The sequence below is a fragment of the Hypanus sabinus genome, chromosome 2, assembly GCF_030144855.1.
Source record: "Hypanus sabinus isolate sHypSab1 chromosome 2, sHypSab1.hap1, whole genome shotgun sequence".
In the NCBI taxonomy this organism is placed as follows: Eukaryota; Metazoa; Chordata; class Chondrichthyes; order Myliobatiformes; family Dasyatidae; genus Hypanus; species Hypanus sabinus.
The window spans coordinates 85,306,373-85,332,699 of record NC_082707.1 but is presented as its reverse complement, the minus strand read 5'-3'; the positions used below and the strand labels follow the sequence as shown (position 1 = coordinate 85,332,699).

General features: G+C 43.5%; 1 protein-coding gene across 3 annotated transcripts; it reads left to right on the top strand.

The window, feature by feature from the left end:
- The first annotated feature begins 3,386 nt into the window (after positions 1-3,386).
- On the top strand, positions 3,387-26,095 carry LOC132405126 (1-phosphatidylinositol 4,5-bisphosphate phosphodiesterase delta-3-like). 3 transcript variants are annotated; one of them, XM_059989841.1, is made up of 4 exons: positions 3,387-3,602; positions 3,697-3,785; positions 20,650-20,772; positions 25,602-26,095. In XM_059989841.1, exons 1-4 carry the CDS (start codon positions 3,518-3,520, stop codon positions 25,626-25,628), a joined length of 324 nt encoding a protein of 107 aa, XP_059845824.1. In that variant the 5' UTR covers positions 3,387-3,517; the 3' UTR covers positions 25,629-26,095. The 3 variants fall into 3 exon arrangements, with proteins under 3 accessions (XP_059845824.1, XP_059845818.1, XP_059845814.1); XM_059989835.1 differs by lacking the exon at positions 25,602-26,095 and adding an exon at positions 21,794-21,903; XM_059989831.1 differs by lacking the exons at positions 3,387-3,602; positions 3,697-3,785; positions 20,650-20,772 and adding an exon at positions 23,137-23,256.
- Positions 26,096-26,327: the final 232 nt, after the last annotated feature.

Below are 26,327 nucleotides of genomic sequence, written 5' to 3'. Positions count from 1 at the left end.
CCTGGCCTGCTGTGTTCCAGCAGCATATTGTGTGTGTTGTTTGAATTTCCAGCATCTGCAGATTTCCTCCTGTTTGCTCATTGGGTATACTTAAGGCAGAGATTGATAGGTTCTTGATTAATTGGGGCACAAAGGAATATGGGGGAAGGCAGGAGGTTGGAGCTAGAGGGAAATAGGTCAGGCATGATGAAATGGTGGAGCAGACTCAATGGGCCAAATGGCCTACTTCTGCTCCTATATCTTATGGTCTTATGGTTTCATATGTATGGTGTTTGATGATCTGTGAGGACTTGGTGGGCCAAAGGTTGTGATTCTGTGCTGTATGGCTCCATGACTGCAAATCTCTCCTCCACCTTCCCTGATCCAAGGAGATAGATCACAATTACTCTCTTCCTTCCGTCAGAAGTAGAGAAAATGCAGGATCATCGGGACTATTGTGTTGAGATTTGAGATGCAACAGACAGTGGCGGGAATTGAACCTGGGTCACTGGAGCTGTAATGGTGTTACACTAATCACCACACCACTGTGCTGCCCCACATGCTGTGAGTTCTTGCTCTAAAAAATGCAGGAATATAAGATCATTAGGAGAGTGATAACAGTCCTTTCCCCAGGGTAGGGAAGCCTAAAATTGGCAGGTGAGAGGGGGAAGATTTTAAAGAGACCTGTCGGATAACCACCTTCAGAGAGAGCAGGGGTTCCCAACCTTTTAAATGCCATGGATCAACGCCATGAAGCAAGGGGTCCATGGACCCCAGGTTGGGAACCCTGACATAGAGAATTGTAGGTATATGGAATGAGCTGCCAGAATAGGATTTTATTTAGATATTTAAACAGTAACATGGATAGTAAAGGTTTTGAGGGCTATGGACCAATGCAGACAATTGGGACTTGCTCAGGTAGACAACTCGGTCAGCAAGCACGAGCCGAGCAGAAGGGGCTGTTTCCGTGCTGTATAACCCTGACTCTGCCCCTATTTTCTTACGTATGTTCTCCTGTACCTAACGACTTTCATGAGTAATGCTAATTTCTCAGCACGGGCATGGTTTTGAAAGAAGTCGAACTTTTGAAAGAAGTGGCGTCGTTAGGCACCTAATGGGTGGAGCCAACCATGAATCTTACTATCACCCAATGAGATCACAGATAAGAAGAGATATATTATACTTCATTAAATATTCATGGGATAGATTTTCAATAAATGTCATTATTGATTAAGCCCATTAAAGCAGTTGGATAAAAATCATGAAGAATTAAGAATACGTATAGCTATGAAGGAGGTGGCACTGAGAAATATTCGATCTCATTTATTACCAAGCAGGGAACTTCTCCGAGTGCACCGACTCATGACAGTAGGTGATGCGCAATGATAGGGATTACTATGGTACTCTTTTTCACACCATGGACTTGAACTTAGAGATTTTTTGATTTTCTTGGACAATCTTTTTCAGAGAAATTTGTTGTTCCACCTATCACCCTCCCTGCTTTCTCTGCTACCTAGACTAAACTGCTCCTTCCCTTTCTCATTTCTGATGAGGTTTCTCAGACCTGAAACACTTTTTGTTCCAGAAGCACACAAAGTGTTTCCAGCCATGTAATAACAACTTTTAAATGAAACAAGACAGAAACATGTATCAGAAAGGTTTAGATGTATATGGGGCAAGTGGGACTAGCTTGGACAGAAATTGAGCCAAAGGCCCTGTTCCAGGCTCTGTGACTCTGTGATTCTATTACTCGAAAAGACATTGCGAGCACTGACAGAACTTCCTGTTTTTATTTCAGCTACTGTTTTTATTTTAATTTTCAAGAAAGGTTGTGATAAGATACAGAAAAGATTCACAAAGATGTTGCTGGGACTAGAGATTTTTCAGTTATAAGGAGAGGGGGCTGACAGTTCTGTATAGAATTTTAAGGGCACACATGAAGGTTAGTCACAGTCCTTTTCCCAGGGTAAGGGAGAGTTTTAAGGTGAGGAGAATAATTTAAAGAGCACCTGGGGAGCAGGTTTTTCACAGAGAGTGTGGTGAATTCATGGAGCGACCAGAGCAATACAATAAACCACATTCCTGGTCTCACCCCATATCCTATGACAAATCCCTCGAACGTAGAGTACTTCTAGAGATTTTACCTTAGGCTTATGATGACACAGAAGGTCGTCCATTAAGTGCATGGTTCCCCCCCCCCAGGGACAGCAGTCCATTCATCCCATACGCTTCACCCTTGTCTTTCATCGCCTCACACACCTCTGGCATTCTTCTTTGAACCCTTTTATTGCCATTTACTGACGACTGAATTCTCTGAGGTAAAGGTTGACTGATGTACAGCAGAAAATGACTGTGCTGTGCAGCAATGCTCTGATACATACACAGCCGATGTAATGTACGATACTTTTCCACAATTATTGCAGCACTGTCGCCCCGCAGCAAAAATCTCACGCAAGCGCTCTCGGCTGAAACACACAACGGAAGCGCGCCCGGCAGGAACACACGGCGCGCGCCCGGCAGGGACACAGAGCGCAAAAGCGCCCGGCAGGAACACACGGCGCAAGCGCGCCCGGCAGGAACACACGGCGCAAGCGCTCTGGGCGGGAACACACGGCGCGCGCGCCCGGCAGGAACACAGAGCGCAAGCGCGCCCGGCAGGAACACACGGCGCAAGCGCGCCCGGCAGGGGGACAGAGCGCAAAAGCGCCCGGCAGGAACACACGGCGCAAGCGCGCCCGGCAGGAACACACGGCGCAAGCGCGCCCGGCAGGAACACACGGCGCAAGCGCGCCCGGCAGGAACACACGGCGCAAGCGCGCCCGGCAGGAACACACGGAGCAAGCGCGTCCGGCAGGAACACTGTCACTGTTTTCAGTAACCTTAAATTTAAGCTATGAAGCTACCGAATAACACATAAAAATACACAGCCTAGATAAAGTAGATATAATGTATGCCGGCTAGAATCCGGTTCCGGGGGAGGAGCTAGTCTGCACCGCGCGCTGTCTTTTCCCGCCCGCTGCCGTTATCCGCGCGCTGTCTTTTCCCGCCCGCTGCCGTTATCCGCGCGCTGTCTTTTCCCGCCCGCTGCCGTTATCCGCGCGCTGCCTTTTCCCGCCCGCTGCCGTTATCCGCGCGCTGCCTTTTCCCGCCCGCTGCCGTTATCCGCGCGCTGCCTTTTCCCGCCCGCTGCCGTTATCCGCGCGCTGCCTTTTCCCGCCCGCTGCCGTTATCCGCGCGCTGTCTTTTCCCGCCCGCTGCCGTTATCCGCGCGCTGCCTTTTCCCGCCCGCTGCCGTTATCCGCGCGCTGCCTTTTCCCGCCCGCTGCCGTTATCCGCGCGCTGCCTTTTCCCGCCCGCTGCCGTTATCCGCGCGCTGCCTTTTCCCGCCCGCTGCCGTTATCCGCGCGCTGCCTTTTCCCGCCCGCTGCCGTTATCCGCGCGCTGTCTTTTCCGTAACGGTGAAAACACTGTTACCTAAATCAGGTAACTCATGTAGGTCTCTGGTAACAGCGAGTTGACGTAAAGCAACGTTAGAAAAATGGGGGACACCTGTACTGTAGCTTTCTATGTCCGTCTGTTCATTTTGTCTTGTATCCTCACTTCATCTCCTTGGTGCAGTTCAGGTGATAGACCAGAACATCTGTCAAAGTCTGTTTTCTGCTTTGCTTTGTGTTCATCTTTCCATCTTTTCACTTGTTCACCTCTCTCTGTTCGCAGGAGGCTCTCACCTATTGGCAGATTGGATCTCAAACGGTGTGGCATCAAGAGCTGAGCAGGTGAAATCCACATTCAAGTGTAGTACTACGGTAGGCTAACAAAGCTTTATTAAAATCACTTCCACTATCTTTTACTTTGTGTATTAGTTTCTTGATAATTCCTATCGACTTCTCAACTAATCCATTTGATTGAGGGAAAAATGGACTAGATGTTGTATGAACAAAGCCCCATTCATGAGCAAAATATCTCATACATTCACCATTGAATTGTAGACCATTGTCTGTGAAAACTTCATCAGGTATACTATGTCTGGAAAAAACTGTTTTCTTGCATGTAATTATGTTCTCTGCTGTTGTTCTGCTCAAAACCACACACTTCAGGATACAATGAGTAGTAATCTGTTATTAATAGATAATCTTTGTTGTCAGTTACAAAAAGATCAACGTCTACCTTCTGATAAGGTCTCTGAGGACTAGGATGTGGATGCAGTGGCTCCTTCAGGTTGCTAGGTTGGTATTTAAAGCATATTCCACAAGAAGACACCAATTCTGCAATTTCTTGATTCATCCTGGGCCAAAACATCACTTCGCGCACCCTTCTCTTACACGTTTCAATACCTAGGTGGCCTTCATGAATTTTCCCAAGCATTTCTTTTCGGAGAGTTTTAGGTATCACAATTCTACTACCTTTGGACAATATCCCATGCACACCAGACAGTTCTGATCTATGGTTCCAATAATCTTGTAGTAGTGAGGTACAGTCATGCCTATTATCCGGCCATCCATCCATCACCACTTGTATTACCTGACTGCGAATTATGTCCTCCTCTGTCTCAAGATGCAGCAGTTCCAACTTTCCGGGAGCAACAGGTACAGTCTCTATGATCATATCAACAAATGCCTGAACATCAACAGCGTCCCCGTGACTGTATTTTGTTGTTGGATCCACAGCGCTAGAAAGTGTGTCAGCCGTGTACATGAATTTTCCAGGTGTGTATGACACGTTCAATGCGCATCTTTGCAATTTGTTCATCGTTCGCTGAATTTGCAAAGGACAGTCATTTAAAGGTTTGTTAAACAATGCAATCAGAGGCTTATGCTCAGTTTCAACATCAATAGATTGCCCTGACACAAACTGATGAAATTTCTCACAAGCAAACATAATGCTGAGCAATTCTGTTTCAATTTGGGCATACCTTGTTTCTGGATTGGATAATGCACGAGATGTATATGCCACTGGTAGCCATTCCTGCTCATGAAAAAAGGTAAGAAAAAAATGGGCTGTTTATAGTATCTATAAAAAGACAAAGAATCATCAGTGTCCCCAACTCTGATCCTCTCAACATACATATAATCAAAACCGGAAAAACAAATAGGATTGGAACAGGGTCGAATTACATCATGTGAAAATATTGAATAAATGGCCTCCAAGTCTTTTCAAGTTCATTAGAAGGGTCAAATATGACACTTTTAATTTTTTCCAAATTTAGACATAACATAGTTTGAGAAAACCAATGAAATATGGTAGGGGGATTAATTTCTTTCCAATTCAACAAAATAGATCTTCCAGCCATTAATATAAGGAATGCAATCATCCGACAAGCCGAAGAAGATAAATGAATTGACTCTATCATTGGTAAACCAAAGATTACAGTAATAGGGTGAGGATGTAAGTCAATGTTCAATACCGTGGAAATAATATCGAAAATGTCTTTCCAATATTTTTTCAAAAGCAGACATGACCAAAACATATGTGTAAAAGAAGCTATCTCAGAATGACATCTGTCACATATAGGATTTATATGGGAATAAAAATGAGCCAATTTATCCTTGGACATATGAGCCCTGTGCACTACTTTAAACTGTATCAATGAATGTTTTGCACATATAGAGGATAAATTAACTAATTGAAGAATTTTATGCCAATTCTCAATAGGGATAGTAAGGTTAAGTTCTCTTTCCCAATCATTTTTAATCTTATAAAAGGCCTTTGAATGTATTTTCATAATTATATTGTAAACATTTAATATTACACCTTTCTGAAAAGGATTTAGTTCTAACAATTTCTTCAAAATACCCAAAGAAACAAGATTTGGAAAGGTAGGAAGTCCAGTGTTTAAAAAAATCCTAATCTGTAAATATCTAAAAAAATGAGATCTAGGCAAATTACATTTATTAGATAATTGTTCAAAAGACATTAAAAAATTATCCAAAAATAAATCAGAAAATCGTGGTATACCTTCAGTCTTCCAAGCTGAATAAGCTTGGTCCATAATAGAGGGATGATAAAAGAAATTGGATACAATAGGAATTGCTAAAACAAACTGATTCAACCCAAACAATTACTGAAATTGAAACCATATACGTAAAGTGTACTTAACTATCGGATTGTCAATTCGTTTATGCAATTTAGAAAGAGCAAAGGGACGAGAAGTCCCTAAAATAGAACCCAAAGGAAATCCTTGTACAGATTTAGTTTCCAGATTTACCCAATGAGGGCTAGGAGATAAATCCAAATCCCTTAGCCAACAATTCAAATATCGAATATTAATTGCCCAATAATAAAATCTAAAATTAGGCAATGCCAATCCACCTTCCTTCTTTGACTTCTGTAAATATCTTTTACCCAATCTAGGATTTTTATTCTGCCATATATATGAGGAAATTTTTGAATCAACATTGTCAAAAAAGGATTTTGGAATAAAAATTGGTACAGCTTGAAATATATATAAGAACTTGGGTAAAATAATCATCTTAATAGCATTAATCCGACCTATCAGAGATAAAGACAATGGTGACCATTTAGTAAACAAACATTTAATCTGATCAATTAAGGGTAAAAAATTAACCTTGAATAACTCCTTTATGATTTTTTGTAATTTTAATCCCTAGATATATAAAAAAGTCTTTAACTAATTTAAAAGGTAAATTTCCATAAATTGGAACTTGTCTCTTTAAGGGGAACAATTCACTCTTATTAAGATTCAATTTATACCTGTAAAAATTACTAAACTGAGCTAATAGTGATATAACTGCAGTAATGGATTTCTCAGGATCAGAAATGTCTAATAACGGATCATCTGCATATAATGATAACTTATGTATATCTATCCCTCGAGGAATGCCAGAAATGTTAGGTGATTCTCTAATAGCAATTGCCAAAGGTTCCAGAGCAATATCAAATAATAAAGGACTAAGAGGACAGCCTTACCTGATACCCCGAAATAAAGGAAAAAAGGGAGATCTTTGATTATTAGTAAAAACCGAGGCTGCTGGAGTATGATATATCAATTTAATCCAGGATATAAATGTCGGACTAAAATTAAACTTCTCAAGCACAGTAAATAAATATGGCCATTCAACTCTATCAAATGCTTTCTCCACATCTAATGAAGTGACACGTTCTGAGGTACTGCGTGAGGGAGTATAAACAATATTCAATAATCTCCTAATATTGAAAAAAGAATAACAATTTTTAATAAAACCAGTTTGATCCTTCGAGATAAATTGAGGTAATACCTTCTCCAGCCTGGTCACCAATAACTTGGAAAAGATCTTGGAATCTACATTCAATAGAGATATTGGTCTATAGGATGCACAGTCAATAGGGTCTTTATCTTTTTTCAATATTAAAGAAATGGAAGCTCTGTAAAAAGATTGTGGTAGTTTACCTAGTCTAATTGCTTCTTCAAAATCCCTGCATAACCAAGGAGAAAGAGTAGAGGAAAAAACTTTAAAAATTCCACTGTATGCCCATCTGGACCTGGTGCTTTCCCGGAATTCATAGAGGAAATAACACCTTTAATTTGCATCCATAATAGGAGTTTCTAATATTAAAAGTTCTTCAGATGATAATTTTGGAAAATTCAATTTCCCTACACAATCATGCGTGGTATTATGATCATGAGGAAATTCATAATGATACAGGGAGGTATAAAAATCTTGAAAAGATTTATTTATCTCATCATGATTAACTGTCAGTTCACCATTCTGTTGGCGAATCTTAATAATTTGACGTTTAACCGAAGCATTCTTCAATTGGTTAGCTAACAGTTTACCCGATTTATCACTATGTATATAAAAATCACTTCTGTTTTTCATTAATTGATTTTCAATCGAAGATGTAAGTAATAAACTGTGTTCCATTTGAAGCTCAACCCTTTGTTTATGAAGCTCCTTACTAGGAGCAATCAAATATTTCTTGTCAATTTCTTTGATCTTATCAACCAATAAAAGAGTTTTCTTCTTAATACGTTTTAGACAATAGACAATAGGTGCAGAAGTAGACCATTCAGCCCCTCGAGTCTGCACCGCCATTCTGAGATCATGGCTGATCATGCACTATCAATACTCAGTCCCTGCCTTGTCCCTTTTGTGAATACCCAGTCCCTTTTCTCACGTATATATGCTCTAAGAGTGTCCCAAAGTGTTCCACAGGAGATTTCATCCGTGGAATTAGTTGAAAAGATCAATCTGTTCCTTTATAAATTTAAAGAAATCCGGATCTTGTAGTAAGGTAGAATCAAATCGCCATTGCTTAGTACTGGGAGCTGTGTCCATTAATTTAATAGAAAGTTTCATTGGAGCATGATCAGAGATGGCTATAACGTCATAATTACAGCCAATTACAGATGGAATAAAATGAGAGTCAATGAAAAGTAGTCAATTCTTGAGTAAGAATGATAGACATGTGAGAAAAATGAAAACTCTTTGACCTTAGGATGTAGAAATCTCCAAATACTGAAAATTCCAGTATTAGTCAAAAAAGAATTGATATAAGTGGCCAACTTATTTGGTAATGTCTGAATGGATATAGATCTATCCAGCAAAGGATTTAAACAACAATTGAAGTCGTCAGCCATTATTAACATATATTCATTTAGATCAGGTAGAGAAGTAAATAAAGACTTAAAGAAATCAGGATAATCTATGTTTGGAGCGTAAACATTAACCATAGCAAATTTCTTATTGAAAAGTAACCCAGTAATTAACAAAAATCTACCATTCAGATCCAAAATATTATCGTGTTGAACAAATGTAATAGAGGAGTCAATAAAAATTGAAACTCCTTTTACTTTGGCATTCAAATTTGAATGGTACTGTTGACCCCGCCATAACCTAAAAAAATGTTGATTTTCCTCTTTCCTCACATGAGTTTCTTGTCCAAAAATAATATGCGCTTTCAGTCTTTGGAATACTTTAAAAATCTTTTTCTGTTTAATTGGATGGTTTAAGCCATTAGTATTCCAAGAGGCAAAATTAATGGTCTGAGCCATATTTCTAAAATCAACCCTTTGGTATATAAAGAGTTAACCAAAGAGTGAACTCATGTACCCGGAAGAGGAACAAAAATAAGTGGAGGAACCGGAAACGACAACACATCGGACATTTCAGTAGTTTGAAATCAGCCCAAATGAAAAAACTAGAAAAACTAATAAAAAGACCTATAGAATTAGAAAGAAACCCCCCCCCCCACCCACCACCCACAAAAAAGAGACCCTCCTGACCCTAAGGAGGCAAGGAAAAAAAAGCGTGACACGAAATCTACCCCCATGTATCGAGAAGGCGACTCCAAATATATAAAGGAGAAAAAAAGTCTTCCCAAAATCCTAAAAAGTAATTAACACAATGCTAAAACAGACTTCTTAATATAATTGCTAGTAAAAAGAAAACATAAAGAATACAAACTCTGGTAACTTATAAATCGGGTTAAAACCTGAAGAAATAAAAGTTAGGATGTGATAAGAAAGTCATTATAGGAAGAAGAAGAAGACAAAAAAATGGCCAAATCAAAAAGAAAGCAAGAAGTATTTTAAAAAAGAAACCGCCATCTTAGTTACACAAAAAAATGAAAAAAAGATATCAAAATGTTAAAAAAATTCACCTTCAGAGAATTAATAATAATGACCAAAAATGAAATACAATGGTTAAAGTAAATAAATTAAAAAGATTAGTACGTCAATAAAGAAAAGCTTTAATAGGAGTATAAAATGTAGAGTAAACCTACACCAATAACCAGAAACAAAATCTGGTTTTGGAAACAAAGATTATCTTGTAATGATCAAAACCATACATATATTAGAGACGAGAAACTGAAGCAATAGGATAACTCTCATCCAGAAAGCTTCTAGCATCAGATGTGGAGAGAAAAACATGTCGTCGCGTATTCGAAGGCGAGATTCTAAGTTTCGCAGGGTATAAAAGTGCTGGTTTTAGGTTTTTCTCGTAACATATAGACATCAAAGGTTTAAATGCGAGCCACGCCTTCATCACTTCTGGGCTAAAATCCTCCGCAAGCTGGAATTGGAATTCTTGCAATTTAACCATCCCTAAACGACAAGCCAAACGAATAAGGTGCTCTTTAACATGCACATAGTGAAATTGAACAATTACAACAGGTGAATTAGATGAAGAACTTGGTGATCGGCGGATAATTCTATGGGCACGATCAAGTAATGGAGGACTACCTGGGAAAACAGAAGGGAACGCATCCTTTAAAAGTTGAGTGAAATCCTTCCAGGGGTCTCCTTGTTCGATACCTTCCGGGAGACCAAGTATGTGTAAGTTCTGTCTTCTAGATGGATTTTCAAAATCGACACACTTGGCTTTAAGTATTTCCAACTGCTTAATCGCCAAAGATAATTTCTACTCCAGATTCTCGATTTTCAAGTCTCGCTTCCGAGTGTCCTCTTGCAGAGTTGCGAATAAAGTTTGATGCTGTTTAACTTCATGACCAATCTTATCCAGAGAATCCTGGAAAGCCTTTAAATCTTCTTTGAAAGTTTGTCATTGTTCTTCAGATTTTTCATTTAAGAGCTCCAAAAACATATCATAAGTCAATTCAGTACATTTAGGATCAGTCTTTTTTTCTTTCCATTACTGTTAGAATCTTCCCCAGGGTCTCGCCCTTTAGATCCTAAAGCCATTTCTGTACTCATTTCTTCAGAATTCATAGTACACTCTTAAAGATAAGTCTAAGAAAGTAACAAGAATCTTCTGGTGTAGGTAAAAATAATTTAAATAAGGGTGATCATAAGTTAAAAAAGTAAAGGTTATGGAGCGAATCTAAAATAGTGCTCACTCCATGAACGTCTCCTGGTGACCTGGTTTATCTAGTTTAAGTTGCCAGAATCTAGAGGATGCATCTAATTTACTAAAGTCTCCTGGAAATCCCACATCTTACACCCAGAACAGAACACTGGCTCTGTAAACATACTGCCTAATCTCTCTGAAGTTACTACAGAATAAGAAATAAGGAATTAACTTACCTACTTACCTTGCCTCTGCCTGTTCTCACCAAAGCCTTGTTGAGCGAGGTCTTACAACTCTGCCTCAGTCGACTCCGATGAACGCTCACACGATGACTGCGGCTAGGAGGTACCTCTCTTTTATAGAGACTGGGATTTATAGAGATGCCCCATGTGTCTTATTTGTTATACTGTATTGTCTAATGAAGCCATGAAACTGTCAAGATTGCAGGAACACTTTCGTAAAAGGCACCCTGAAAAAGCTACTTGTGGTATTACCCAGTTCCAGATGGTGAAAGAAGCATTTGAAAAGTGTTGATGCCAAGAAAGCTAAAAATGATCTTGTTCTTAATGGTGTCATTGCTTCTTATAACATTACAAAAATATTTGCGAAGTGTGGAAAATCTCACACAATCAGTGAAAGATTAATAATGCCTGCTGTATCAGAAGTGCTCATCACTATTTGCAAAATGGATACCCGTATTTTAAAATCAAATCCTTTGAGTAGTAACTCTGCAGCTTATCATATTGAGGAAATGAGTGAAGACATTGAGTATCAACTATGCACAGAGCTACAAAACACAGAATTTGGGATCCATCTGGATTAGTCAACTGTGCAAGACAACAAGGTGTTGCTCATAGCATATGTACAGTTTGTCAAAAGTGGATTCTTTCCTCCAATCACCATAAAATTATGCCCTCTTGTACTAGCCATTTGCTCTCAGGAAATAAGTCACTGGCTAGCCATTCGATCTATGCCCCTTTTCATCTTGTACACCTCCTCAAGACATTTCTCATCCTTTATCATCCTCTATTGCTCCAAAGAGAAAAGCCCTAAATCACTCATCCTATCTTCATAAGATGTGCTCCCTAAACCAGGTAGCATCCTGGTAAATTTCTTTTGCACCCTCTCTAAAGCTTTCAATTCCATCCTACAATGAGGTGAGCAGAACCAAACACGATACTCCTAAGGTAGTCTAACCAGAGATTTATAAAGGTGTAACATTTTCTCACTTCTCTTGAACTCAATCCCCTACCATTTGAAGACCAGCACACCATACATTTTCTTAATCACGCAATCAACTTGCATGACAACTTTAAGGATCTTTGGATGTGCCCTCCTATTTCCCTGTTCCTCCCCTCCGCAAAAAAATTGCCATTTTCACTGTATTCGCCTTCAAGTTCAACCGTCTAAAGTGAATCATTTAATACTTTTCCAGGATGAACTCTTATCTGCCACTCAGCCCAGCTGTGCATCCTATCAATGTGTCATTTAATCCTACAGCAACCTTCTACCCTATCTTCAACACCATCAACCTCTGAAGTCCCATTAAATGTTCTCAGTGACTCTGCTTCCTCCACTCTCCAGCAGTCTTTTCCAAGTACTCACCGCTATCTGGGTGAAAAAGGACCCCTCAACTCCCATCAAAATCTCTTTCTTTCTATGTCCTTTTATTCCAGAGGAAGGGGGAAGAGATTTGTTCAGTCTACCCCTATATAGCCCACATACGTTTGCATACTTCAATCATGTCCTCGCTTAACCTCCTCCACACCAGAGAAAACAGACACATCCACTCCAGTGTCTCCTTATGACTGAAAGGATCAATCCCTAACAACGTCCTGGTGAATCTCCTCTGCACACTTTCTACAGTGACCACATCCAAGAATATTTTGTATTCTCTTGTGTAGTGGCATGGTAGCATAACGGTTAGCACAATACCTACCAGTGCTCGGGGTTTGATACCTGCCACTCCCAGTAAGGAGTATGTACGTTCTCCCCATGACAGTGTGGGTTTTCTCTAGGTGCTCTGCCTTCCTGTCACATTCCAAGTACATATGGGTTCCGGTTAGGATTAGTAAACTGTGGTCTTGCTGGGTCATGCTACCCTAGCATGTCCTCAGTCAAAACAACCCTTTACTCCAACCCTCCATCTTCCATTACCACACACAAAATGCTGGTGGAACACAGCAGGCCAGGCAGCATCTATAAAAAGAAGCACTGTCGACGTTTCGGGCCGAGACCCTTTGTCAGGACTAACTGAAAGGAAAGACAGTAAGAGATTTGAAAGTAGTGGGGGGAGGGGGAATGCGAAATGATAGAAGACCGGAGGGGGTGGGATGAAGCTAAGAGCTGGAAAGGTGATTGGCGAAAGTGATACAGATCTGGAGAAGGGAAAGGATCATGGGATGGGAGGCCTCGGGAGAAAGAAGGGGGGAGGGGTGGATAAGCACCAAAGGGAGATGGAGAACAGGCAGAGGGATGGGCAGAGAGAGAGAAAAAAAACAACTAAATATGTCAGGGATGGGGTAAAAAGGGGAGGAGGGGCATTAACAGAAGTTAGAGAAGTCAATGTTCATGCCATCAGGTTGGAGGCTACCCAGCCAGTATATAAGGTGTTGTTCCTCCAGCCTGAGTTTGGATTCATTTTGACAGTCAAGGCCACGGATAGACATATCAGAATGGGATGTAGAATTAAAATGTGTGGTCACTGGGAGATCCTGATTTCTCTGGCGGACCGAGCATAGATGTTCAGTGAAACAATCTCCCAGTCTGCGTCAGGTCTCACCAATATACAAAAGGCCACACCGGGAGCACCGGACAGTATACCACACCAGCCGACTCACAGGTGAAGTATCGCCTCACCTGGAAGGACTGTCTGGGGCCCTGAATGGTGGTGAGGGAGGAAGTGTAAGGGCAGGTGTAGCACTTGTTCCGCTTAACAGGGTAAGTGCCAGGCGGGAGATCGGTGGGTAGGGATGGGGGGGGGGCGCAAGTGGACAACGGAGTTGCTTAGGGAACGATCCCTATGGAAAGCAGAAAGAGGGGAGGAGGGAAAGATGTGCTTTCCCGTTGGAGGTGAAGGAAGTTATGGAAAATTATAATTTGAACCTGGAGGCTGGTGGAGTTGTAGGTGAGGACAAGGGGAACCCTATCCCAAGTGGGGTGGCAGGCGGATGGGGTGAGGGCAGATGTGCAGGAAATGGGAGAGATGTGTTTGAGAGCAGAGTTGATGGTGGAAGAAGGGAAGCCCCTTTGTTTAAAAAAGGAAGACATCTCCTTCATCCTGGAATGAAAAGCCTCATCGTGAGAGCAGATGCGGTGGAGACGGAGGAATTGTGAGAAGGTGATAGCATTTTTGCAAGAGACAGGGTGGGAAGAGGAATAGTCCAGGTAGCTGTGGGAGTCTTGTAGGCTTATAGTAGATATCAGTTGATAAGCTGTCTCCAGAGATGGAGACAGAAAGATCAAGAAAGGGGAGGGAGGTGTCGGAAATGGACCAGGTAAATTTGAGGGCAGGGTGAAAGTTGGAGGCAAAGTTAACGAAGTCAATGAGCACAGCACGCACGCAGGAGGCAGCTGCAATGCAGTTGTTGATGTAGTGAAGGAAAAGAGGGGGATGGATACCCGTATAGACTTGGAACATGGACTGTTCCACAAAGCCAACAAAAAGGCAAGCATAACTGGGACCCATGCAGGTGCCCATGGCTACGCCCTTGGTTTGGAGGAAGTGGGAGGAGCCAAAGGAGAAATTATTGAAAGTAGGAACTAATTCCACTAGTCGGAGGAGAGTGGTGGTAGAGGAGAATTGGTTAGGTCTGGAATCCAAGAAGAAGCGAAGAGCTTTGAGACCGTCCCGGTGGGGGACGGAGATATATAGGAACTGGATGTCCAAGGTGAAAATAAGGCGGTGGAGACCAGGGAACTTAAAATCATTGAAAAAATTCAGTGTGAGAAGTGTCACGAATATAGGTGGGAAGAGATTGAACAAGGGGGAATAAGACAGTGTCAAGGTGTGCAGAAATGAGTTTGGTGGGGCAGGAGCAAGCTGAGACGATAGGTTTACCAGGACAGGCAGGTTTGTGGATCTTGGGTAGGAGGTAGAAAGGGGAAGTGCGGGGTGTGGGAACTATGAGATTGGTGGCAGTGGATGGGAGATCCCCAGAGCTGATAAGGTTGGTGATGGTATAAGAGACAGTGGCCTGGTGCTCCTTAGTGGGGTCATGATCAAGGGGTAAATAAGAGGAAGTATCAGAGAGTTGTTGCTGTGCCTCGGCCAGGTAGAGATCAGTACGCCAGACAACAACAACTCCCCCTTTATCAGCGGGTTTCATAGTGAGGTTGGGATTGGTGTGGAGAGAGCAGAGTGTTCGGAAAGAGTTAGGTTGGAATTGGAACAGGGTGTGGTGAAATCGAGACAGTTGATGTCCCGTCGGCAATTAGCAATAAAGACCTAGGAGAAGCAGACAAAGAGGCAGCGTCTGCCTACAACATGTTTGGGGTGGAAACAGTTGAGGGACCATCTGAACCCTATTATGCCACAGTCACTGTCAAGGGAAAGGACATTAAGTGCGAGATTGATTCAGGGGCTACTGCATCGTTCATTAGTGAAGAGACCTACAGGAGGACATGGGGATCCAACCTGCCTCCCATCAGACCATCTAAACTCCAACTCAGGACCTGTTTGGGCAGTCCATACCTCATTTAGGAGTGTTATATCTGGATATTTAGGCTGGGGCCCAGAAGGCTGAAGCCAGGCTGGTGATAGCTAAGGGCAGTGGGCCCAGTCTTCTGGGCCGCAATTGGCTTAGTAAAATCTGGCTCAACTGGCATGAATTTAAATATGCACACGTGACGGAAGAGCATGAGGTGCAGCGTGCAGACGAAGTCGCCGATGGCAATGTGAGTGACCCAGCTCTTGTACCACCTGCCCAGTTACAGCAAGTTGCATCTCAGCCTGATGATCCCGCTAACAGGAACCTGCATGTGAAGGCAATCATAACAGTAGCAGACGGGGCACCCGCAGACGATGTAAGAACAGAGCCTCCAGGACCACCAGACAAGCATTCAGAAAGCACTCTGAGTGATTTGACAAAGAAAGAAGAATTTTCTGGAGGCGGTGGCCCCCTGGAAATCCATGTTGTGCCTTTTAACTCTACACTGAGTGGAAGATTCCTTGGTCTGAGTATTCGTGGTATTGAAGAGAACAGCTGTTCAAGAAAAGAGAACCTGCTGCAGGGGATTGAATGTATCATCAAAATCAATGACTGTGATTTAACAGACAAGACCTTTGTTCAAGCACAAGAGGTTTTCCGAAACGCATTGCGATTTCCTGTTGTTGAACTCCAGATAGTTCCAAGTTATAACAAGGAACTCCATGAAAAATTTGCAATTGGGTCTATTCTGAGTCACAGTCAAAAATCAAAAGTTCAAAAAATAAAGTTCCTTCTTCAGTGCATTCCAAGCTAGGTGGCAAACCTGCAGATGCCGTTTCTCCCAATAATGCTGAGAATAGCTTGCCACCAATTTCAAAGAATCTCAGTAGTCCAAAACAGTTAAGGAGCAATGACCACTTAATGCATACCAGGAAAGCATGTCCACCCATGACTTTGCTAGAGGGAGAGACACTGGCAGAGGGGGCAGAGTCCCCTGAAGAGGACAGACCATTCTCACGCAGACACACAGACCCCTCTTGTGTCCCCAACACTAGATCCACCCAAAACATCCTCACCAGCGGTGCCTGCTGGGTCACCGGGAGTAGTGCGTATATCGCAGCACCCTCGCAAACCTCCTGACAGACTGAATCTTTGATTGGATAGTTTCCTCTGTTGTTAGATTGAATGTTGAATTTGCCATGTTTTTTAGGTGTTTTTGTATTGGTAACCTGTTGCTAATGATACCACTGTTTTTATTTCCCAATTCTTCTATATTTGGGAAATGTTGGATTTTATAGGGGGAGAAGTGTTGTAATGTGAGTATTATTAAAGATAAGTTAATACTACTGGGGTTGGCGGGGTCTTTACTTCCACTCTTTTACTCCCAGTATGCATTGTATATAGTTCCTCTACAATCTGTGAACGGCCAGAGGGAGACACGATGACCCTCCCCTCCCCCCCCAGAAAATTCAACCATCCTGCAGACTCAGTTCGCTCTTGAGTTTGGCATAAGGTCTCAGTTCCTCTCCTTCCTCAACTCTGGGCCAACCTTGTCAAAGAAAAATCTTGACTTCAGACAGGACTGGGTCCCTCTCTGTCCATTGCTTGATCTGGGTTGCCTTTACAGGTGTCGCGGACAGCCTCTCCAATGAAAACAGTCTCTGGAGGCACATACGTAGTAACAGGCTTCTCAGGTAAAGGGAGTCGACTCAGCACATTTGTGTTTGCATTATCTCCACCTGCTCTGTACACAATAGTATACTGTTAGGCTGAAAATGTGAGAACTCAACGCTGTATTCTGGCTGAGGCTAGCAGTGGGATGCATCTGGTCTCCCTAAAAAGGCTCATCAGTGGTTTATGGTCCGTATAAATTGTGAATGCACATTCATAGAGGTACTGATGAAAATGTTTGACTGCAAAAACAATTGCCAGACTTTCTTTGTCTAGCTGTGAATATCCCTTCTCAGCAGCCGTCAGGGTACGTGAATCAAAACCAATAGGCTTCTCTGAATGGTCCTCCATTACATGTGGGAGAACTGCCCCGACTCCATTGGACGAAGTGTCACAAGAAAGGGTGATCTCCTTGTCTGGGTGATAGTGAACGAGCAGCTTCACTGAGTGTAGCAATGCATTCACTTTCTTGAAAGCTTCCTCCTGCTCTTCACCCCACCACCACTTAGTGTCATTGTGAAGCAGCTTATACAATGGGGCCAAAACCTTTGCGAGGTCCGGAATAAACTTGCCATAATAATTCACCATGCCCAAAAATGATCTGAGTTCAGTGACACTCTTGGGGCTTGGGGCCTCCTTAATAGCTCTCACTTTTTCTTCCACTGGGCAAAGCCCCAAAGCTGTAATTTTGTGTCCCAGGTAGGTCACACATGGAGCCAGGAAGACACATTTTCTGTGTTTCGACTGCACTCCTGCATCTCAGAGTCTCTTCATCACCTGTTTTAAGTTAGCCAGATGCTCCCTCTCCGTGGCTTCCGTAATCAAAATATCATCAAGATACGCTGCTACATGAGGAATCCCCTGCAGCAAAGAGTCCATTGTCAACTGCATTTACTTGAAGAATTACACAATAATAGAGGACTATATAAAATACATAAAGCATAGAAAAGTAAACTATAAAAAAAACTGAGAAAAGTAACAATTCTGCATAGAGTCTCTGGAACATGCTGCCAGGGTAGATACATTAGGGGCATTGAAAAGACTCTTACATAGGCACATAGATGAAAAGAAAAATAGTGGCTTTTGTGGGAGGGAAGGGTTAGATTGCTCTTAGAGAAGGTTAAAAGGTTGGCACAACCGTGGATTGAAGGGCCTCTGCTGTTCCAGGCTTCATGTCTGCAAGCTCCACGATGCTTTGCTCCATTGTGTGGTGATCTGAGACTGAGCGGTGGGCCTGCTCTGGCTGCTCTGTGCTTCGTGCCTGTGGACTCACTCTTGTTCCAGATGGTGTTGCTTGCAGTTATTGTTTACATGTTCTGTGCTTTTCTTTGATATGTTGATCTTTTTAAATGGATTATTTCAGGTTTCATATTTTGTGGCTGCCTGAAAAGAGACAAATTTCAAGGTTGTATTATTTGTACATTTGTCCGTGTTGGGGCTCGTATATCAACAATTTGGATTATGGAATGGATGGCTTTGTGGCTAAGTTTGCTGATGATACAAAGATAGGTGGAGGGGCTGGTAGTGCTGAGGAAACAGAGAGTCTGCAGAGAGACTTGGATAGATTGGGGGAATGGGCAAAGAAGTGGCAAATGACTTACAGTGTCGGAAAGTGTACGGTCATGCACTTTGGTAGAAGAAATGAACGGGCAGACTATTACTTAAACGGGGAGAAAATTCAAAGTTCTGAGATGCAACGGGACTTGGGAGTTCTCGTGCAGGATACCCTTAAGGTTAACCTCCAGGCTGAGTCGGTGGTGAAGAAGGTGAATGCAATGTTGGCATTCATTTCTAGAGGAATAGAGTATAGGTGCAGGGATGTGAATTTGAGGCTCTATAAGGCACTGGTAAGACCTTGCTTAGAATACTGTGTGCAGTTTTGGGCTCCATATTTAAGAAAGGATGTGCTGATGTTGGAGAGGGTTCAGAGAAGATTCACTAGAATGATTCCGGGAATGAGAGGGTTAACATATGAGGAACATTTGACCGTTCTAGAATTGCGCTCCTTGGAGTTTAGAAAATGAGGGGGGACCTCATAGAAACATTTCAAATGTTGAAAGACATGGACAGAGTGGATGTGGCAAAGTTGTTTCCCATGGTGGAGGAGTCTATTCTGAGAGGACATGACTTGAGGATTGTGGGGCGCCCATTCAGAACAGAGATGTGAAATCGTTTTTTTTAATCCTGAGGGTGGTGAATCTGGAATTTGTTGCCACGGGCGGCAGTGGAGGCCGGGTCATTGGGTGTATTTAAGGCAGAGATTGATAGTTATCTGAGTAGTCAGGGCATCAAAGGTTATGGTGAGAAGGTAGGGGAGTGGGACTAAAGGAGAGATTGGAGCAGCTCATGATGAAATGGCGGAGCAGACTCGATGGGCCGAATGGCCGACTTCTGCTCCTTTGTCTTATGGTCTTATGGAATAAGGAATAGCATTTTTATATTTGGCAGGGTCGGAAGAGGTATAGTTGAGGTAGTTCTGAGAGTCAGTGGTTTACCAGCCTTCTCCTTCTCCCCCTCCCCCCACCTTTATAGAGCCCCTGCCCCCTCCTTCTTCAGTCCTGATGAAGGGTCACGGCCTGAAACGTTGACTGATCGTTTCCATGGATGCTGCCCGACCTGCGAAGTTGATTTGACCACAGCATCTGCAGTGTACTTTGTTCTTACTTATCATACGAGGAATGTTTGATTGCTCAGGGTCTGTACTCACTGGAATTGAGAAGGATGAGAGGGTATCTCATTGCCACCTTTCAAATATTGAAAGGCCTAAACTGAGTAGATGTGGAAAGGATGTGTCCCATGGTGGGAGAGTCTCAGACTCGAGGGCACAGCCTCAGGATAGAGGGGCGCCTTTTCAAAACAGTGATGCTGAGAAATTTCTTTAGCCAAAGGATGGTGAATTTGTGGAATTTGTTGCCACGTACAGCTGTGGAGACCAGGTGATTGGGTATGTTTAAGGTGGAGATTGATCGGTTCTTGATTGGATATGGCATCAAAGACTACTGAGAGTAGGCCGGAAACTGGGGTTGAGGGGGAGATAAAGAAAAGGATCAGCCATGGTTGAATGGCGGAGCAGACTCAATGGGCCAGATGGCCTATTTCTGCTCCTATGTCTAATGGTCTATAGATCATCATCTTGTAATTGCATTATAAGAGTGGCCAGGGAAGGAAAGGGCATAAACTTGTGAAATCCAATATTATTGCTGAGACGTTTGAGTTTTCCATGGAAAACGGTAAGAGCCTCCTTGCCGTTTTTTCCTCATAACTGCCCTGTTTAATAAATTCAGGTTTTCATCTATATCTAACAGGTAAAATATGTTAGACTTAGCAGTGACAATTTGTTCCCCTAGAAATACTACAATACTGTCCCAAATGTAGGGCTGTCAGTACCATCAACTGTGATGTTAACTATTCAGGCTAACAGAATGGCTTCTCTGTATTGTTATCATGAAATGGCTTCTCTGTAATGTTACTGAATGCTGTAATGGGTTTCTGTGCCTGGAATGTTTGGGTTATAACTGCAGGTAAGGAGGGAACTAACCAATGGAGAATTGTTATGCTATCTTGTATGAGTAAGCTGAGCAGGTGTTTGTGGTCTTATTCAGGGAGATGAGCGAGGAGGACGGACGTGTGCGGAGCAGACAGCGGTTCCAGGGCGGTGGATACTGGAAGCCGGCAGTTTGGATGGTGGCCAAAGGCTTGGAAGGTCATTGTGGAAGGAACTGGAGGTGTGAGCTCCAATGTATTAAAATATTATGTGCACAAACTGATGAACTTACTGATTTGGCGCCTTTAGGTTATCTGTTTCTACTAACCCATCACTAACTTTATAGTTAAAATTGTAACTATTTACTCGCATTTGGTGTGTTGTTTGATGTTTGTGTTGTGAGAGTGTACTGGGGGAGGGGCATTACACCGTATTTACACCAATGCATTGCACTGTTGGCAGGGCGATGGCGGTTCACCCTAGATGAACAGGGGTAAATTGGGGGCACAGATGCTACACAAATTTCAACAAACCAACAAAGACAATTACCTTTTGATAACCATCGTACCTCGGTGTGCATTAGTAGCTATTCAATGTCTTGTTCACTTTCCTCACAAAGTTGTTGAAAAAGACGATATGAAAGTGTGTTGAATGTGATGAAGTTGACAGCCTTTATCACACAGCGAGGCTGTCTTATAAACATTCTCCCAGTATTTTTCACAAGATGGATGATACAAAGTATGTCAGGCAGAGCATTTTTCAATGAGTAATGAATCCTCTGTATCATCTTCTCATCGAAGCAGCACTATTATCAATTGCAAAGGCCATTATGTATGACATCTGTCTGATTGGGCAGTCTGGACCGAAAGAAGCTGCAAAAGGTTGCAAATCTAGTCATCTCCATCTTGGGTACTAGCCTACAAACTACCCAGGAGATCTTTAGGGAGCGGTGTCTCAAAAAGGCAGCGTCCATTATGAAGGACCTCCAACACCCAGGGCATGCCCTTTTCTCACTGTTACCATCAGAGAGGAGGTACAGAAGCCTGAAGGCACACACTCAGCGATTCAGGAACAGCTCATCCCCCTCCGCCAACCGATTCCAAAAAGAACTTTGAATCTTTGGTCACGACCTCACTTTTCTTTTAGTATACAATGTTTTTGTTTTTGCACATTTAAAAAAATCTGTTCAATATATGTAATTGATTTACTTGTTCATTTATTATTTTGTTTATTTTATTTATTATTGTTTTATTTTTATCTAGATTATGTATTGCATTGAACTGCTGCTGCTGAGTTAACAAATTTCACGTCACATGCCAGAGATGATAAACCTGATTCTGATTCTGATGGACTCATTGGGTGGAAGAGCCCATCATCGTGCTGTATCTCTAAATCAACACAAATGTTTGTAAAACCTGTGGAAGATGTTGGGAAAACCACATTTGGAGTATACAGTTCTGGTCATCCTACAATGGGAAGGAAGTAATTAAATTCAAGTTACAAGGAAGTTACTGTGACCAGAACAGGAGGATTAGTGTTATAAGGAATGACTGGATAGGATCGGACAGATTTTTTTGCTTGGAGCGCAGAAGGTCGAGGGGTTGACAATATAACATCACGAGGTCAGCTGTTCACACAGAGGGGAAGGTGATTACATGGACTGAGCTGCCAGAGGAAGTGGTAGAGGTGGGGACCATCACTTATAAAAGCCATTTGGATGGGAACATGTTCAGTGGGACATGCCCCAAATGTAGGCAAATGGGACCAGCTTAGACGGCATCGACCAATTGCATAACAACCTACATCTTCCTGTAGTCACGTGCTTGATCATCATGAGGTAGATTGTGAAGTCGTTACGGTGCAGTACCTGACCACAAGAAACTGCAGGTTGAGTGCAGTAGACGTGGAGAGGATACTTTCCTTCATGTGCTGAGCTGCTTTTACAACATTTTCTCGGAATAACTCAAAAAATTAACAGAATTCCATGAACTATATAGGCTGGTGGTATTGCCACCGTCTTCAGCTGGTGGGCTGCCTGAGGTTTGGCAAGAAGCTCCCCCAAACTGTGACAACCAAGCCCACAGTCGGCATAGCCCAGACACTAGATTCCAGCACTGAGGAAGTGGAGCCGGGGGGGCAGTGCTGCTCTCTCTGGACTACCAGTCAATAGAATTAACACTGTGGATCTGAAGCCACAAGATTAGAAGCCAGAGTATGGAGGAGGGGTGTATTCAGTCAGAGGATAGAGGAAATGAGCAGGGGATGTCATCACAGGGACTGGCAGATCGAAGTCCTGAACTTACCCAAACAAAGGCAACTGAATCAGTGGATGAACATGAGAAACGACAGGAGGAGAGGGAGGAAAATGACAAATGAACCAGCAGAGATCAGGAGGAAAAAAACAATGAAGGGAGGCTGGGGGTTGTGTGGGGTGACTCCACCAATGTCCAAGTGGGCAGGAGAAGGGGAATAAAATTGGACAAGAGAAAGAGATCCCTGGTGAAGAAGATTGTTGGAGAGGGGAAGGAAATGAGGAGGTGGAACACAAAACCTCAAAGGGAACAGGTCTTTCTAGGTCAGAGAAGTAGAGGGGGACAACGGAGAACTCGCAGAAGAGTTCTCAGGTTTAGAGAACCAGTGCCTGAGGCTCGGTCAATGAAAGGAAAATGGAAAGAGCAATCCTTTGGCCCTAGCAGGAACACAGAAGACTGTGAAGTGAATGAAGGTAAAAATATTAGTTTAAATATATCTGTCTGTGTGTACATGTAAGAGTTTGAGAATAAATGTACAGGCACAATTGCTGTATCAAGTTTTTAATGTAAAGGGGTCTGTGTTCCAAAGACTTTGGGGCTCTAGAATATCTCAGTTGTAGAAGGCTACTGATCAAATGCTGATAACTGGGGCTAGTATGGATGACATCATTGAAATGATGGGTCCAAGGGCCTGATTCTATGCAGATCTCTCGATGACATGTCATGACATCACAGACCCTTTGTTTACCTGCAGTCTCCCACCCACCTTCATTACCTAACTGCCCCTTACCTCTGGTATGGGGCAGTAGAGAAGCAATTAGTGCAACACTCCACAGGGCCAGCGATCACCAATCAGGATACAGTTCCACTGCTCCTCTGTAAGGAGTTTGTACATTCTCCCCAAGACACCATGGATTTCCTCCAAGTTCAATCAGAAGCTTCCAATTTCCCCCCTTCCTGGTATCGGCTGTGCAGAGGAGATTCACTAGAATGCTACCTGGACTAGTTTAACCCATCCTCATGTAGTCTTATGAGGAGAGGATGAGCACGTGAGGGCTTTTCCCTTTGGAGTGAAGGAGCGTGAGAGGAGACTTGAGAGGGGTGTACAAGTTCATAACAAACATAGATCGAGTGGATAGCCAGAGATAGTTTCCCAGGGTGGGAATGGCAAATACCAGGGAGTGTACACAGAGAGAGGTGTGTGTGTGGAACCACCCCAGGGGTGGTGGTAGAGGCAGATACACTGGGGACATTTAAGAAATACCTGTACAGTGCACATGAATGATAGAAAAAGGGAGTGCTCTATCTGGGGAAAAGGTTATATTGATCTCAGAACAGGTTAAAAATTTGGCACAATACTGTTGTTCATCAGGAGTCACTCCTGTTGAAGGGTTTCAGCCCAAAACATCATCACTACCTCCTCCAATAGATGCTGTCTAGCCTGCTGAGTTCTGCCAACATTTTGTGTTTTTATTTATTTCCAGCATCTGCAGGTTCAATCGTGTTGCCTAAACTGTACACAGTACTGCAAATGCAGTCTCTCCCACTGCAACAGGATGCCCCAATTTCAATGCTCAGTGTGCTTTCTCTGATGACAAAGAATATTAGCTTAAGCAGTTTCTTCTGTGTCATCAAGCATCCACAGCTCATTAAGTGGTGCAAGAAGCACCCATGGGTGGGGTGGAAGAGTGGCAATGTGCGTGCGCTAATATCCGTGAGCCTGGGGATTGTGCAACCTGCCTGGTGGACTGGGACATCCGGGGGAGAAACTGAGAGCAAGGATGCCCTTCCAGGCTGTAGGCTCACACAGGTGTTTGTAGAACCGATTCCTGCCCCGTGTCCGAGGGTCAGAGTTACTCCAGCCCCAGGCTCTTGTCAGGGTGCACTCGGGCCCAGTTAAAACTGGCTAAGGCAGCAACAGTGTTATTCACCACACCACAGTGAGGAACACACTGACCCAAGCTCCACCGGTCCTGATGAAGGGTCTCGACCCGAAACATCAAACATCAACTGTTCATTTCCCTCCATAGAAGCCACCTGCTATGCTGTGTTCCTCCAGCATTGTGTGCTGCTCAGGATAACAACACTCCAATTCTTTCAGCATTCCACAGGCAGAAGAACTTTTAGGCGCCCCCACATGTTGCAATATTCTCCTCCTAAGCTCCTTTGTCACACACACACACACACACACACACACACACACACACACACACTCACACACACACACACACACACACACACACACACACACACACACACACACACACACACACACACACACACACACACACACACACACACACCTCAGCATTCATCTTGATGGAGGATGTTGGCCTGAAGTGTTGACTCTGCTCCTCTCCATAGATACTGCCTGACCTGCAGAGTTCCTCCGGCATCTTAGGGCACCACAATAGCAGAGGGGTTTGTGCGATGCTGCTGCTGCTCCGTCAGGGATGGGGGGCAGGGAGTGGGCAGGTAATAATTCAGAGTTCAGTGCCAGTGCTGTGTGTAAGGAGTTTGTATATTCTCCCTGTGACCATATGGGTTTCCGCCTGTAGTTCAAAGAAGGCTGGTTGGTGATTGGAAATTTTCCTGCGCTTAGGCAGGTGTTAAATAGGTGGGGTGTTGGGCAATGTAGCTTTTTGGGACAGAAGGGTCAGTTCTACAGAGTATCTCTAAATAGATAGAGTACTGTGAATAAATAACTTGGTGTGTGTGTTACTCTGAATTTCCAGCTTCTGCAGAATCTCTTGTGCTTATCAATGTGTCTGAATCTCTTGTTCTGATCTCTGCTGCTGTTTTGCTCCCTCCCTTGCAGTCTCCATTGATGATATCAAGGAGCTGAAAGCTGGTCATCAGACGGAGGGAATGCAGCGGTATGCCAGAGACATTCCCACCGACCAATGCTTCAGCATTATATTTAAAGGCAGCAGGAAGAAATTGGATCTGGTGGCCACCAACGCCGATGAGGCCACGCATTGGATCCGTGGCATTTCAAAATTAATGGAGAGAAACAACCTCTTGAAGAGGAGGCAATGGCTGCTTAAGCATCTATCCAGCCATGTGCCACAGCACAGAGCCAGGGGGAGAGCGCCAGGCAGAGCACCAAGTCCACCCCTACCCCATGTAGGAGGTCAAAGGCACATCCCCATCTTACAGTACTTTTCTGTTTGCTTCCCCTACGTCACCTTTAGTTCCCTCAGGCCCTCAGCGTCCACAGATTCAATTAGTTATTGATGTTTCTAACCCAGATCTGCCTGCCTGCCTGCCCCGAACTGTGGGATCTGCCTGCCTGCCTCGAACTGTGGGATCTGCCTGCCTGCCCCGAACTGTGGGATCTGCCTGCCTGCCCCGAACTGTGGGATCTGCCTGCCCCGAACTGTGGGATCTGCCTGCCTGCCCCGAACTGTGGGATCTGCCTGCCTGCCTCGAACTGTGGGATCTGCCTGCCTGCCTGGAACTGTGGGATCTGCCTGCCTGCCCCGAACTGTGGGATCTGCCTGCCCCGAACTGTGGGATCTGCCTGCCTGCCTCAAACTGTGGG